The sequence below is a fragment of the Ovis aries genome, chromosome 6, assembly GCF_016772045.2.
Source record: "Ovis aries strain OAR_USU_Benz2616 breed Rambouillet chromosome 6, ARS-UI_Ramb_v3.0, whole genome shotgun sequence".
Lineage (NCBI taxonomy): Eukaryota > Metazoa > Chordata > Mammalia > Artiodactyla > Bovidae > Ovis > Ovis aries.
This window is the reverse complement of record NC_056059.1, coordinates 66629454-66646419: the sequence shown is the minus strand read 5'-3', so window position 1 is coordinate 66646419 and position 16966 is coordinate 66629454. Positions and strand designations below refer to the sequence as shown.

The following is a 16966-nucleotide window of genomic DNA, read 5'->3' as shown; positions in this document are numbered from 1 at the left end:
AGAAAGATTACTAGAAGTTTTGCCTAGTGGTTAGGGTCATCTCACTTTCATTGTCTGAGACCTATTTTGCAATACTGTGCACTATAGAAACGTGATGGTAATGCAAATAATTCTTACTCATAGAATTGCAGTGGTATTGATATTGCCCTGTGAATATTGACAATTTTGCCAGTTTACATCTATTTGTGACATAGTTTCGCTATATTACGCCTTTTCAGAATGTCTACTCCACAGGCTTTCCTGGTGGCTCAGAGGGTAAAGCGTCTGCCTGCAATGTGAGAAACTCTGGTTCAATCCCTAGTTCGGAAAAATCCCCTGGAGAAGGAAATAGCAACCCACTGCCTGGAAAACCCCATGGACGGAGAGGCCTGGTAGGCTACAGTCCATGCGGTGGCAAAGAGTTGGACATGACTGAGCAACTTCACTTTTACTTTCACTTTCATCCCTTGGATTCTCCTTGAAACTAGTTACAATATCTCACTAGTTCTCTCCTTAATTAATGAGTTATTGAAATCTTTGACCCCTGTTTGTTTTATATTTTTACATGATTTTATCATTTTTTTGAATGATTGCCCTTAAATAGGTTTGGAGATAATCTATCAGATGCCCGATTAATTTACCTAATAGAGACAGATAAAATATATTGAGTCCATGGGGTCGCAAAGAGTTGAATATGACTAAGTGACTGAATTGAACTGAACTGAAAATATATTGCCAGAAAAGTGTACAGGTCACTTAAGCTTCAGTTCAGTTCAGTCACTCAGTTGTGTCCGACTCCTTGCGACCCCATGAATCACAGCAGGCCAGGCCTCCCGGTCCATCACCAACTCCCCGAGTTCACTCAGACTCACGTCCATCGAGTCAGTGATGCCATCCAGCCATCTCATCCTCTGTCGTCCCCTTTTCCTCCTGCCCCCAATCCCTCCCAGAATCAGTCTTTTCCAATGAGTCAACTCTTCACATGAGGTGGCCAAAGTACTGGAGTTTCAGCTTCAGCATCATTCCTTCCAAAGAAATCCCAGGGCTGATCTTTAGAATGGACTGGTTGTATCTCCTTGCAGTCCAAGGGACTCTCAGGAGTCTTCTCCAACACCACAGTTCACAAGCACCAATTATTCGGCACTCAGCTTAGGCATGTCTTTTCTTTGTTCCCAGGGGTGTAATTTCAATATCTATTGATTGATTTTAAGGTGAAACCCAAGCAGATAACTTTTCTGATTCTCTCCCCGCCCTTCACCACGGCCATCTACTGATGTTTTTGTTTTTGTTTCTAGTTTGCTTACAGCCAGTTATTCCCGACTAGTGACAGCAATGATTGAGGATTTGATTTCATGGTCTGACCATTCAATGATTTCTGTAAATAGGCTAATGAATAATAGAGTTAGAGTTCTATACTCTGTTGGATGAGAGACGACAGAGAGTCTGGTTTGTTAGTCTTTTTAGTTTGTTTTATCTATTTGTCCATTTTGCACTCAATTAAGAGTATTATGTCCAGTGGAATGGAAAGCAGCGATTTAATATCTGGACCATGACTTTGTGTGTTTCTATATTTGCTTTCAACCTGTGTCAGAAGTGTAGATCTGAATTTATAAACACTCTGTCTTTGTGCCTATAATTCAGAAAGGGCTTTATCACTCATTGCATGAGAGTATTAATAAATTAGGGTACAAAGTCTTGATATGATAGTGCTCTATTCTAACTGATTTGTTTAGATAAATAAGTGTTAATAAAAATCAAATGCTCCTAAATTCCCAGAAAAAGGAAAACTGTACCTCAAATATTTTAAATGTTCTAGACTTAAATAAAATATTTTCTTATATAAGCTAACTCAGAAACATTTTATTTTTATTTTTTTATTTTTTCTGTTAAACAATGATTTTATTGCTTTAGTACAATACACACATTTATGCAACCAGGGCAGAGGCTGTGGATGACTCGTATTTCCAACTGGGGGGTAGGACTCGTTTGGTCTTGTAGTATCGAGCCAACTGGTGAATACGGCTCTAAATCAGAATCAGACGGAATTTAGCATCTTTATCCTTTCTGTTCCTCTCAAGATGCTTTCGAACAGCAACAGCTTTCTTAATTAAATGATAGAGATCCTCAGGGAGATCAGGAGCAAGTCCTTTGGACTTAAGAATTCTCAAGATTTTGTTGCCTGTCACAAAACGTACTTGTGCAACACCATGAGAGTCTCTCAGGATCACACCGATCTGTGAGGGAGTCAGGCCCTTCTTGGCCAGTTTGTAGATCTGCTCCTTCACGTCGTCAGAAGTGAGCTTCAGCCAGGTGGGGACGCTGCGGCGGTAGGGCAGAGCCGACTGGGACAGGCCCTTCCCGGGAGCGTGCATGCGACCCATGATGGCGGCGGTGTGGTAGCAAAAGGCAGAAACATTTTAAAGATGCAAGTTCACCTAACTAAGATAAACCTTTGGTAAACATACCTAGTTTAATAATTTTGGTTTAATATAAAACAGCTATGTCTTTTTCAACTTATCAGTACTAAATATAACACCAGTATACGTTTTATCCAGATCAAATAGGTTGACATTACACAGTACTCCTTAAACATGATCATAAAAATGGCAATTTGTGTTCAAATAAATTATATCATTATTCTGACAAACTTTTCTTCAACAGTCATTATGTTCTGTAATATGTCAGCTTGGAGAAAATCTTCATGATATCTAGCTTAAAACCTTGGATTGATATTAAATTGAGCTAATTAAGTCATTGAATACCCATATAATTTCTAAGGAAATACTTAAACATTGATTTCTAAGCATAATTTAAAATTTATATACCTTTGCTTAGGGCTTCCCTGGTAGCTCAGTGGTAAAGAATCCTGCAATGCAGGAGACACTGGCTTGATCCCTGGGCTGGGAAGGTCCTCTGGAAAAGGAAATGGCTACCCACTCTAGTGTTTTGCCTGGAGAATCCCATGGACAGGGGAGCCTGGTGAACTATAGTCCATAGGGTTGCAGAGAGTCGGACACAACTAAAGCGACTTAGCATAGCACAGCTCAGCACAGCACAGCACATACCTTTGCTTTTTATTATTCTGTGCAATGGAGTGGCTATAGATTTGGGGATGTTAATAAATGTGCTCATTTTTGCCACTTTAAAAATATGTTCAGTTCAGTTCAATTGCTCAGCTGTGTCCAACTCTTTGCGACCCCATGAACTGCAGCATGCCAGGCCTCCCTGTCCACCACCAACTCCCGGAGTCCACTCAAACCCATGTCCATTGAGTCGGTGATGCCATCCAACCATCTCGTCCTCTGTCGTTCCCTTCTCCTCCTGCCCTCAATATTTCCCAGCATCAGGGTCTTTTCAAATGAGTCAGCTTTTCACATCAGGTGGCCAAAGTATTGGAGTTTCAGCTTCAACATCAGTCCTACCAATGAACACCCAGGACTGATCTCCTTTAGGATGGACTGGTTGGGCCTTCTCGCAGTCCAAGGGACTCTCAAGAGTCTTCTCCAACACCACAGTTCAAAAGCATCAATTCTTCGGTGTTAAAGCAAATGAAAATATCTGTAAAATTTGTATTATATGTGTTTATGAGCTCTGCTACTCTGCTGTAGTCATTTAAAATGACACACAGCTGTCAATTTTCCATTCCCTACTTTTCCTTGTGAAATACAACCTCATTTCCTTGAGTTAACAGTTATAATTTATAGGGATTGCTGAGACTATTCTAGGAATAATAGTGACAAAGAAATACACATGTATATGTGTGTCCTATTCAAGAAAAAATTAGTTTTATCCTAAAGCCATGGTACTCAAATTTTTTGGTCTCCTGATCCATTTACACTCTTAAATCTCATCAGTATTTACTATAATTGAAATTAAAACTAAGAAAAATTTTTTTGTGCATTTACTGATTCATGAGCAATGATGAATGCATTGCATGTTAAAGTTTTAGTGTTATTATGAGACTAGTTCTGACTGTATAGACCTTTTGATAAAGAAGCACTCTAGTAATTTTGTTCAAATTTCACAAAGTGATATACGAGGGTCCATTATTTGTTTTCATACCTTAGTCAAGAGTCCATATTGTATTAGTTGCATTGAGCATCTTCAGCTACAACAAATTCTTATAAATTCTCTTTTCATTTTTATTCTGTTACAACTATTTTTTAATTTTTTTGCTATGGCTTCTTAGATACACCTAACATTTAAAAGTGGAATCTAATTTCCAAATACATGGAGTTTTAAAAGTATCTTTGTTATCAACTTCTCATCTAAATGTGTTCTCTGAAATCACCCTCTGTGTTTTTTCATTCTTTTGATTTTATTGAGGCTTTCAGTGGTTAAGTCAAAGATCTCTCTTGGTAAATGTCCCACAGCACTTGAAAATATGTGGGTTATTTTTAAATATCTTTTGATATTGATTTCTAACATAATTCCACGGTGAGAACAGACTCTGTATGACTTCAATACTTTCACGTGCTCAGTCATTCAGTCGTGTCTGACTCTTTGTGACCCCATGAAGTCCTCTGACCACCAGGCTCCTCTGTCCGTGGGATCTTCCAGGCAAGAATACTGGAGTGGGTTGACATTTGCTTCTCCAGCAATACTTTTAGATCATGAAATTTATGCAACTTATTTTATGTTCCCAGATATGTTCCAGTGTCTTCTGGATTATAGTCTATGGGAGCTTGAATAGAATTTGTACCCTACTATTGTGTGAAAATTGTATAAATCTTAGTTATGTTGAATTGGTTCATAGTGCTTTTCAGGTCTACTATATTCTGCATATTCATTCTATTAATTTTTGAGAGTTTGATATTAAAATTCCAACTGTAAACTCTTAGTTAATCTACTTAAAAAATAAGTGTCATATATAGTGGAACTACATGTAATTTTCTTCTGTAATTTCCAAGTCTCTTGATAAGTATCTGTTATGTTACTTTCATAATTCAAAAAAATAAAAAAGAAAGAAGAAAAAACAAAGAAGCACCATACCAAAGTGAATTCTATGTTCATTCTGGAAAATGAAAGAGCATGAAACTCAAAAAGTGAATTTATTTGCTTTTATTCATAATACCTGAAAATAAGCTGTGAAATGTAATAAAATTTTAGCAGTTTGACTGACCTTGATGGATTTACTTGGTGGTTTAGTGGTTTAGTCGCTAAGTCGTGTCTGACTCTTTGCGACCCCATGGACTGTAGCCCTGTCCATGGCTTCATGGACAGGCTCCTCTGTCCATGGCATTTTCTAGGCAAGAATACTGGAGTGGATTGCCATTTCCTTCTCCAGGGTATCTTCCCAACCCAGGAATCGAACCCAGGTCTCCTGCATTGCAGGCAGATTCTTTACCAACTGAGCTATGCTTACTTGACTTACTGATTTAATGCCTTTTATATAATGTAAACTAATCTATATCTATATCCTCTATGCCTGTATCTAATCTTTTACATGCAAAACTATCTTGTTTCCCCAGAAGGCCTCTGAAAAAAAAAACACTGAGTAATTTTGTAAGAATCATATGTGAAGAGGTGTCAAGTAACAGGATATTCTCATTCTGCCCCCAATTAAATTTTTACAGATAAAATGTTATTACTATAAATATTTCAGAAAGCGCAGGCTTTACGGTAAGACCCTGGAATTTTGTCAGTGCCCGCACTTTCCATAACATATATCAACCTCAGGAGAAACACTACTTAAAACTTACCAAATAGCTCTCTCTAGTTTTCCTACTTTTACCAGAGTCCTGATGGTGCTTTGCCTGAAGATATTAAATAGCAAAAGTTTAGTATTTTCAGTCATAATTTCAAGTATTATTTACAAGTGTTTACTTTTCCACACTCTTCCTTCATTAATTTTAATCAAGCATCTTCTAGACAGTAAGGTCTCATTCTGATTCCGCACGTGCTATGGATATGTTCTCCTAGACAAAACTGTCAAGCAGAGATGACAGTCTTTCTGCGTTTGCCACTGCATTTGGAGGCCAGATACCTCCCAGGCAGATCCTCCCAATCTCAGCACAACTGAGTCCCGTTCCCTGAAGGCTCATTCCTTGAAGGTTCCCAATATTCATTGTTGTCTCATTTCTGTTTCTGGGTAATGCAGAGCTGTAGCATAGTTTAAATTGGATATCTTTCAAAAGCCTCAAAACAAAAAGAATTAAAGCACTGGTGGGGTCAGGGTTTCAGGTACTTTGTCTCTTGTTATGATTTAACTCACCGACCTAGTCCACATAGACGAGCAGTAAAGCCAGTAAACTGCCATATGGCACAGCCAGGCTTCCATCACTCACTCAGTATTTCTCTATAATTGTGACAGTTGCATCTATTTTGGTAAACTAAACTACTAAAAACAAGGTGTATACTATTTTAGGCAGTAGCCAATTTACTATAGTGGTTACAGATAAAAGAGCAACAGGAAATGAATTCCTTGTGGTGGAGTTTAATTTCCCAGACTACCAGAATGAAGGAGAGGGCAATGGCACCCCACTCCAGTACTCTTGCCTGGAAAATCCCATGGACGGAGGAGCCTCGTAGGCTGCAGTCCATGGGGTTGCTACGAGTTGGACGAGATTGAGCGACTTCACTTCGCTTTTCACTTTCATGCATTGGAGAAGGCAATGGCAACTCACTCCAGTATTCTTGCCTGGAGAATCCCAGGTATGGGGGAGCCTGGTGGGCTGCTGTCTATGGGGTTGCACAGAGTCAGACACAACTGAAGCGACTTGGCAGGAGCAGCAGCAACCAGAATGAAGGTTGAGAACAGAATGTGTAGGTTGCACACATCATTTGATCTGTTACAGTCTATGAGAAACTGTCCCCATCCGTAACAGTAACAGTAAAAGCTTTCGATTTGTGATTTCCACCACTTCAGATTTGACTTATAACTATGATGCAATGAAATTGCTACATGGCACTTGCATCTTTTTTCAGAGATAATGCATTATTTATTAATTTATTTATTTTTCTGAATGAGTTCATTTAAAGCAATGGTCTCAGATTGGAAAACGAGCAGAAATAAAGGCTAGTGAAAAAATGTAGCATTTCTCTAGTTTTCCATTCAGACAGAATGGGGAATTGAAAGGGTCTCTGTGGACTACTGGTCTCTATTTCACATCATCACAGATGATAATGGATCCTCAGGGAACAGTCAGAGAATTCCTCTGTGGCTGATGTGCTTATCTCCTTGGCTCAGAAGATAAAAACTTAGCCAGAATAGAAAATTTCTGGTATTGATTTCTTCACTCACTCATATTTATTGATCCTTTCTGTGCAAGACATTGGGACTTCACAGGTGGTGCTAGTGGTAAAGGACCCACCTGCCAGTGCAAGAGATGTAAGAGACTCAGGTTCATCCCTGGGTCAGGAAGATTCCCTGGAGGAGGGCGTGGCAACCCATCCCAGTATTCTTGCATGGAGAATCCCCATGGATAGAGGAGCCTGGAGGCTAAAGTCCACAGGGTTGCAAAGAGTCAGACACGACTGAAGTGACTTAGCACAAGCACACATGCAAGGCATTTTGCTGGTGAATGTGTGTGAAATAAAAACATGTAAGATGTATACAAAGGATATATAATATTAGAAATATAAGGTATCTATGTAATCTTTGTGGTTGAGAATGTGAACTCTATGTAGATTGTCTGTTTTTACAGCTAGGCTCATTTAGCTTTTGATGCTGGGCATGTTACAAGTTACCTGACTTTTCTGTGACTCTGTTTCTTTCTTTCTAAGCTTGTTTAACATTCAGTTCAGTTCAGTTCAGTCGCTCAGTCATGTCTGATTCTTTGAGACCCCATGAATCGCAGGACACCAGGCCTCCCTGTCCATCACCAACTCCGGAGTTCACTCAGACTCACGTCCATCAAGTCAGTGATGCCATCCAGCCATCTCATCCTCGGTTGTCCCCTTCTCCTCCTGCCCCCAATCCCTCCCAGCATCAGAGTCTTTTCCAATGAGTCAACTCTTCGCATGAGGTGGCCAAAGTACTGGAGTTTCAGCTTTAGCATCATTCCTTCCAAAGAAATCCCAGGGCTGATCTTCAGAATAGACTGGTTGGATCTCCTTGCAGTCCAAGGGACTCTCAAGAGTCTTCTCCAACACCACAGTTCAAAAGCATCAATTCTTCAGCGCTCAGCCTTCTTCACAGTCCAACTCTCACATCCATACATGACCACTGGAAAAACCATAGCCTTGACTAGACAGACCTTTGTTGGTAAACTAATGTCTCTGCTTTTGAATATGCTATCTAAGTCGGTCATAACTTTTCTTCCAAGGAGTAAGCGTCTTTTAATTTCATAGCTGCAGTCAATATCTGCAGTGATTTTGGAGCCCCCAAAAATAAAGCCTGACACTGTTTCCACTGTTTCCCCATCTATTTCCCATGAAGTGATGGGACCGGATGCCATGATCTTCATTTTCTGAATGTTGAGCTTTAAGCCAACTTTTTCACTCTCCTCTTTGACTTTCATCAAGAGGCTTTTTAGCTCCTCTTCACTTTCTGCCATAAGGGTGGTGTCATCTGCATATCTGAGGTTCTTGATATTTCTCCCGGAAATCTTGATTCCAGCTTGTGTTTCATCCAGTCCAGCGTTTCTCATGATGTACTCTGCATAGAAGTTAAATAAGCAGGGTGACAATATACATTCTTGATGTACTCCTTTTCCTATTTGGAACCAGTCTGTTGCTCCATGTCCAGTTCTAACTGTTGCTTCCTGACCTACATACAGATTTCTCAAGAGGGAGGTCAGGTGGTCTGGTATTCGAATCTCTCTCAGAATTTTCCACAGTTTATTGTGATCCACACAGTCAAAGGCTTTAGCATAGTCAAGAAAGCAGAAATAGATGTTTTTCTGGAACTCTCTTGCTTTTTTGATGATCCAACAGATGTTGGCAATTTGACCTCTGGTTCCTCTGCCTTTTCTAAAACCAGCTTGAACATCAGGAAGTTCACGGTTCACATATTGTTGAAGCCTGGCTTGGAGAATTTTGAGCATTACTTTACTAGTATGTGAGATGAATGCAATTGTGCAGTAGTTTGAGCATTCTTTGGCATTGCCTTTCTTTGGGATTGGAATGAAAACTGACCTTTTCCAGTCCTGTGGCCACTGCTGAGTTTTCCAAATTTGCTGGCATCTTGAGTGCAGCACTTTCACAACATCATCTTTCAGGATTTGAAATAGCTCAACTGGAATTCCATCACCTCCACTAGCTTTGTTCATAGTGATGCTTTCTAAGGCCCACTTGACTCCACATTCCAGGATGTCTGGCTCTAGATGAGTGATCACACCATCATGATTATCTGGGTCATGAAGATCTTTTTTATACAGTTCTTCTGTGTATTCTTGCCACCTCTTCTTAATATCTTCTGCTTCTGTTAGGTCCATACCATTTCTATCCTTTATCGAGCCCATCTTTGCATGAAATGTTCCCTTGATATCTCTGATTTTCTTGAAGAGATCTCTAGTCTTTCCCATTCTGTTCTTTTCCTCTATTTCTTTGCACTGATCACTGAAGAAGGCTCTTGTATCTCTTCTTGCTTTTCTTTGAAACTCTGCATTCAGATGCTTATATCTTTCCTTTTCTCCTTTGCTTTCCACTTCTCTTCTTTTCACAGCTATTTGTAAGGCCTCCCCAGATATCCATTTTGCTTTATTGCATTTCTTTTCCATGGGGATGGTCTTGATCCCTGTCGCCTGTACAATGTCACGAACCTCAATCCATAGTTCATCAGGCACTCTATCTATCAGATCTAGGCCCTTAAATCTATTTCTCACTTCCACTGTATAATCACAAGGGATTTGATTTAGGTCATACCTGAATGGTCTAGCAGTTTTCCCTACTTTCTTCAATTTAAGTCTGAATTTGGTAATAAGGAGTTCATGATCTGAGTCACAGTCAGCTCCTGGTCTTGTTTTTGCTGACTGTATAGAGCTTCTCCATCTTTGGCTGCAAAGAATGTAATCAATCTGATTTCGGTGTTGACCATTGGTGATGTCCATGTGTAGAGTCTTCTCTTGTGTTGCTGGAGGAGGGTGTTTGCTATGACCAGTGGATTTTCTTGGCAAAACTCTATTAGTCTTTGCCCTGCTTCATTCCGCATTCCAAGGCCAAATTTGCCTGTTACTCCAGGTGTTTCTTGACTTCCTACTTTTGCATTCCAGTCCCCTATAATGAAAAGGACATCTTTTTGGGTGCTAGTTCTACAAGGTCTTGTAGGTTTAACATTAGGATCAGATAAATATTGTAAAATATTTAATGAATTGTGTTGAAAGGCAAGGACTGAATGTGTGTGCATGCTCAGTCGCTCAGTCATGTCTGACTCTGAGACCCCATGGACTGTAGCCTGCCAGGCTCCTCTGTCCATGGGATTGTCCAAACAAGAATACTGGAGTGGGTTCTCATTTCCTCTTCTAAAAGGACACAATAAATTCTTGTTATTGTTGCTATGATTAAATTACTTAACTGCAAAGAGCTTCCAAATCATAAACATCACAGTCATGAACTTAATACATTCCAGGAACTGCTGCTGCTGTTGCAGATGCTAAGTCGCTTCAGTTGTGTCCGACTCTGTGCGACCCCATAGACTGCAGCCTACCAGGATCCCCCATCTCTGGGATTCTCCAGGCAAGAACACTGGAGTGGGTTGCCATTGCCTTCTCCAATGCATGAAAGTGAAAAGTGAAAGTGAAATCGCTCAGTTGTGTCTGACTTTGTGTGACCCCATAGACGGCAGCCCACCAGGCTCCTCTGTCCATGGGATTTTCAAGGCAAGAGTACTGGAATGGATTGCCATCCCCTTCTCCATCCAGGAACTGCTAGACCCTAGGAAAATATCACAAAGATGAAAAGCCTAGCTTTGGGGTACAAATAATACCATGGGTTGTACAGCCATATCACATCAGTGCTCTGTGATTAGTGTTATAGTGGATATGTATACAGTTCAGTTCAGTTGCTCAGTCATGTCTGACCCTTTGCGACCCCATGGACGGCAGCACGCCAGGCCTCCCTGTCCATCAACTCCTGGAGTTTATTCAAACTCATGTTCACTGAGTCGGTGATGCCATCCAACCATCTCATTCTCTGTCATCCCCTTCTCCTCCTGCCTTCAATCTTTCCCAGCATCAGAGTTTTCTAAAATGAGTCAGTTCTTTGCATAAGGTGGCCAAAGTTATTGGAGTTTCAGCTTCAGCATCAGTCCTTCCAATGAATTCTCAGGACTGATTTCCTTTCCATGATGTAATCTCACGATGAACTGGTTGGATCTCCTTGCAGTCCAAAGGACTCTCAAGAGTATTCTCCAACATCACAGTTCAAAAGCAAAGAGTGCTCAACTTTCTTTATGGTCCAACTCTCACATCCATACATGACTACTGGAAAGATCATAGCTTTGACTAGATAGACCTTTGTTGGCAAAGTAATGTCTCTGCTTTTTAGAATGCTGTCTGGGTTTGTCATAGTTTTCTTCCAAGGAGCAAGATTCTTTTAATTTCATGGCTGCAATCACCATCTGCAGTGATTTTGGAGCCCAAGAAAATGAAGTGTGTCATTGTTTCCATTGTTTCCCCTTCTATTTGCCAGTAAGTGATGGGACCAGATGCCATGACCTTAGTTTTCTGAATGTTGAGTTTTGAGCCAACTTCTCACTCTCCTCTTTCACTTTCATCAAGAAGCTCTTTAGTTCTTCTTTGCTTTCTGCCATAAGGGTGGTGTCATCTGCATATCTGAGGTTATTGATATTTCTCCTGGCAATCTTGATTCCAGCTTGTGCTTTATCCAGCCCAGTGTTTCTCATGATGTACTATGCATATACATTAAATAAACAGGGTGACAATATACAGTGTTGATATACTCCTTCCCAATTTGGAACCAGTCTGTTGTTCCATGTCCAGTTCTAAGTGTTGCTTCCTGACCTGCATATAGATTTCTGATGAGGCAGGTCAGGTGGTCTGGTAGTCCTATCTCTTGAAGAATTATCCACAGTTGGTGGTGATCCACACAGTCAAAAGCTTTGGCATAGTCAATAAAGCAAAGTAGTTTTTTTTTTTTTTTTTTTTCTGGAACCCTCTTGCTTTTTTGATGATCCAACAGATGTTGGCAATTTGATCTCTGGTTCCTCTGCCTTTTCTAAATCCAGCATGAACATCTGAAAGTTCACAGTTCATGTACTTTTGAAGCCTGCCTTGGAGAAATTTGAGCATTACTTTGCTAGCATGTGAGATGAGTGCAATTGTGCAGTAGTTTGAGCATTCTTTGGCATTGCCTTTCTTGGGGATTGGGAGGAAAACTGACCTTTTCCAGTCCTGTGGCCACTGCTGAGTTTTCCAAATTTGCTGGCATATTGAGTGCAGCACTTTCACAGCATCATCTTTCAGGATTTGAAATAGCTCAACTGGAATTCCATCACCTCCACTAGCTTTGTTCATAGTGATGCTTCCTAAGGCCCACTTGACTTCACATTCCATAATGTCTGGCTCTAGGTGAGTGATCACACCATTGTGATTGGGTTGTGAAGATTTTTTTGTATAGCTCTGTGTATTCTTGCCACCTCTTCTTAATATTTTCTTCTGTTAGGTCCATACCATCTCTGTCCTTTATCGAGCCCATCTTTGCATGAAATGTTCCTTTGGTATTTCTAATTTTCCTGAAGAAATCTCCAGTCTTTCCCATTCCATTGTTTTCCTCTATTTGTTTGCATTGATCACTGAGGAAGGCTTTCTTAGCGCTCCTTGCTATTCTTTGGAACTCTGCATTCAGATGCTTATATCTTTCCTTTCCTCCTTTGCCTTTCAATTCTCTTCTTTTCTCAGCTATTTGTAAGGCCTCCTCAGACAACTATTTTACTTTTTTGCATTTCTTTTTCTTGGGAATAGTTTTGATTACAGCCTCCTGTACAATGTCTCAAACCTTTGTCCATAGTTCTTCAGGCCCTCTGTCTATCAGATCTAATCCCTTGAATATATTTCTCACTTCCACTGTATAATCATAAGGGATTTGATTTAGGTCATACCTGAATGGTCTAGTGGTTTTCCCCACTTTCTTCAACTTAAGTCTGAATTTGGGAATAAAGAGTTCATGATCTCAGCCACAGTCAGCTCCTGGTCTTGTTTTTGTTGACAGTATAGAGCTTCTCCATCTTTGGTTGCAAAGAATATAATCAATCTGATTTCTGTATTGACTATCTGGTGATGTCCATGTGTAGAGTCTTCTCTTGTGTTGTTGGAAGAGGGTGTTTGCTATGATTGGTGTATTCTCTTGGCAAAATTCTATTAGCCTTTGCCCTGCTTCATTCTGTACTCCACGGCCAAATTTGCCTGTTACTCCAGGTGTTTCTTGACTTCCTACTTTTGCATTCCAGTCTGCTATAATGAAAAGGACATCTTTTTTTGGGTGTTAGTTCTAGAAGGTCTTGTAGGTTTTCATAGAATCATTCAACATCAGCTTCTTCAGCATTACTGATCGGGGCATAGACTTGGATTACTGTGATATTAAATGGTTTGCCTTGGAAACGAACACAGATCATTCAGTCATTTTTGAGATTGCATCCAAGTACTGCATTTCAGACTATTTTGTTGACTATGATAGCTACTCCATTTCTTCTAAGGGATTCTTGCCCACAGAGGTAGATATAATGGTCATCTGAGTTAAATTCACCCAATCCAGTCCATTTTAGTTCACTGTTCACTCTTGCCAGCTCCAATTTGCCTTGATTCATGGACCTAACATTCCAGGTTCCTGTTCAATATTGCTCTTTACAGCATCAGACTTTACTTCCATCACCAGTCATATCCACAACTAGGTGTTGTTTTTGCTTTGGCTCTGTCTCTTCATTCTTTCTGGAGTTATTTCTCCACTGATCCCCAGTAGCATGTTGGGCACCCCCGACCTGGGGAGTTCATCCTTCATTGTCCTATCTTTTTGCATTTTCATATTATTCATGGGGTTCTCAAGGCAAGAATGCTGAAGTGGTTTGCCATTCCCTTCTCCAGTGGACCACATTTTGTCAGAACTCTCCACCATGACCCATCCATCCTGGGTGGCCTTGCACAGCATGGCTCATAGTTTCACTGAGTTAAACAAGGCTGTAGTCCATGTGACCAGATTGGTTAGTTTTCTCTGATTGTGGTTTTCAGTCTGTCTGCTCTCTGATGGAGAAGGATAAGAGGCTTATGGAAGCTTCCTGATGGGAGAGATTTGACTGAGGGGAAAACTGGGTCTTGTTCTGATGGATGGGGCCATACTCAGGAAAACTTTAATTGAATTTTCTGTTGATGGGTGGGGCTGTGTTCCCTCCCTGTTATTTACCTGGGGTCAGTCTTGCCTGGAAAACCCCATGGGCAGAGGAGCCTGGTAGGCTGCAGTCCATGGGGTCACTACGAGTCCGATATGACTGAGTGACTTCACTTTCACTTTTCAATTTCCTGCATTGGAGAAGGAAATGGCAACCCACTGCAGTGTTCTTGCCTGGAGAATCCCAGGGACGGCAGAGCCTGGTGGGCTGCCGTCTATGGGGTTGCACAGAGTCGGACACGACTGAAGCGACTTAGCAGCAAACTATGGTGGAGGTAATGAAGATAATGGTGACCTCCTTCAAAAGGTCCCATGCAGGCCCTGCTATACTCAGTGCCCACAACCCTGCAGCAGGCCACCACTGACCCATGCCTCCGCCAGAGACACCTTGACACTCACAGTCAAGTCTGGGTCAGTCTCTTGTGGGGTCACTGCTCCTTTCTCCTGGGTCTTGGTATGCACAAGGTTCTATTTGTGCCCTCCAAGAGTCTGTTTCCCCTGTCCTGTGTAAGTTCTGGTGGCTCTATGATGGGGTTTATGGTGACATCCTCCAAGAGGGCTTATGCCATATCCAGGTCTGCTATATAGGGAATGTATTAGCTATTTCTTGCTGTATAGCAAATTACCCCAAAACTTAATTGCTTAAAACAACAAACATTTGCTATCTCACAGATTTTGTGGGCCAGAAATCTGTGCTTAATGTCTCTGCTTCTAGGCCTTTCACAAGGTTGCAATAAAGGTGCTGGCTGGGATTTTGGTCTTCTATGAAAGCTCGACTGAAGGAGGAGCTACTCCTAAGCTCACTCAAATTGTTGTAGGTAAGATTCAGTTTCCTCACATACTCCTGGATTAAGGGTTTCACTTCCTTCCTGGCTGTTCATTGGAGTGCTCCCTCAGTTCTTTGTTAAAAAGACATTTCCATGAAGTAATTCTCAACTGGTTTCCCTTAGAGCAAGTGAGAAATAGCAAGAAGGGCCAGCTGGACAGTAGAAAGTCTTTTTGAATCCTACTTTGAAACCTACATCTTATCACTTTTTCTATGTTCTTTATCTTTGACGTGAGTTACCCGGTAGGGCCATTCTCAAGGGAAGGGAATTATACATGATGTCAATTACTAGGAAATGAGATTCACTTAGATTCCTTTTAGAGGATGTCTGCACAGAGTACAGTGCTGAAACAAAAATCAGAGCTGGAAAGACTTTAAATGTAAGGCCAGTATGATCTGGGTTTTAAAGCACATATTATTATTCACAAAAAGATTTAGGGGAGAAGCATTTTAGTATTAAGAATAGAACATTCACAAAAGCATATGAAAGAATGTTATGTGCTCAGATATCATGTTAGGGATTATCTTGACATTTGCTAATAAGAAAACCTCCCAGAGGTCATGGAACACCTAAATTAAAATACTTGAGTTACATGACATATTAAGTCAATTTAAAATAAAAGTGAAAATCACAGGAAAAGAAATGGGGCAACCTATACTTAGGGTGTAAGTAAGTGTAAGAATTTCACTATCCGAGTTATAGAACATATAATGTTCATATATACCCTCTCTCTTTGCCACCTCAGATCCCCCCACTAGTGGTGTGACTATGCAGAACAGAGTTGAGGTACAAGCAAGGCGGTCCTCAGAAGGTACTCTGGGCCTATGAAATAGGGGGAGAGATACAGAACATATATATCTCCATGATTGTGCCTTGCTACAACCATGTCATGGCAATTAGATCCTTGACCAGCCATGAGTTTTATTTGTATTTCTTGAAATAGAGCACATGTGGGGACAAAACAAGCGTTTAGAGTGTTAATGGGTGGCAAATTTGGGGGAACTGTAGTTGTCAATTGATGATCAAGACTTTCATCTTTCTATCTATTTCTTTCTGTAAATAACCCTCTTATTTGTTCCATCATGGTTTTCTGTCTATGTTTTCTTTGGAATTTGACTTCTTTTCCCCAGAAAGACTCCCCTGGTGGCTCAGATGGTAAAGCGTCTTGCTTACAATGTGGGAGACCTGGGTTTGATCCCTGGGTCGGGAAGATCCTCTGGAGAAGGAAATGGCAACCCACTCCAGTACTCTTGCTTGGAAAATCCCATGGATGGAGGAGTGTGGTAGGCTACAGTCCATGGGGTTGCAAAGAGTTGGACATGACTGAGAGACTTCACTTTCCCCAGAAATAACAGGGGTTTATTTCAGTTGTTAATTTCTAACTTAACCCAAATTTAAGTCATGTGTAAATTAAGTAGTTGACTTACTTATTCCTTCTCCTAGCAATGGAATCTGAATGGAAAGTACTATTTTCACTGAACTAAAGCAAAACTATTTTGGTGATGGGTAGGTAAAAGATGGAGGTACTGGGGATTGAACCCAGGCCCTCATGCATGCTAAGCATGCACTCTACCACTGAGGTATACCCCAAGCTGAATGCAGAGTTCCAAAGAATAGCAAGAAGAGATAAGAAAGCCTTCCTCAGCTATCAGTGCAAAGAAAGAGAGGAAAACAACAGAATGGGAAAGACTAGAGATCTCTTCAAGAAAATTAGAGATACCAAGGCAACATTTCATGCAAAGATGGGCTCGATAAAGGACAGAAATGGTATGGACCTAACAGAAGCAGAAGATATTAAGAAGAGGTGGCAAGAATACACAGAAGAACTGTACAAAAAAGATCTTCACGACCAAGATAATCACGATGATGTGATCACTCAT

At 40.7% G+C, this 16966-nt stretch overlaps 2 protein-coding genes across 2 annotated transcripts in view; both read right to left on the bottom strand.

Moving 5' to 3' along the window:
• GABRB1 (gamma-aminobutyric acid type A receptor subunit beta1) overlaps positions 1-16966 on the bottom strand; it is a 447299-nt gene that overhangs the window by 137179 nt on the left and 293154 nt on the right. The gene's annotated exons all lie outside the window — the stretch shown is intronic.
• Positions 1838-15013, bottom strand: LOC132659947 (uncharacterized). The gene has a single exon (XM_060417067.1). It carries the CDS (start codon positions 9969-9971, stop codon positions 8097-8099), a length of 1875 nt encoding a protein of 624 aa, XP_060273050.1. The 5' UTR covers positions 9972-15013; the 3' UTR covers positions 1838-8096.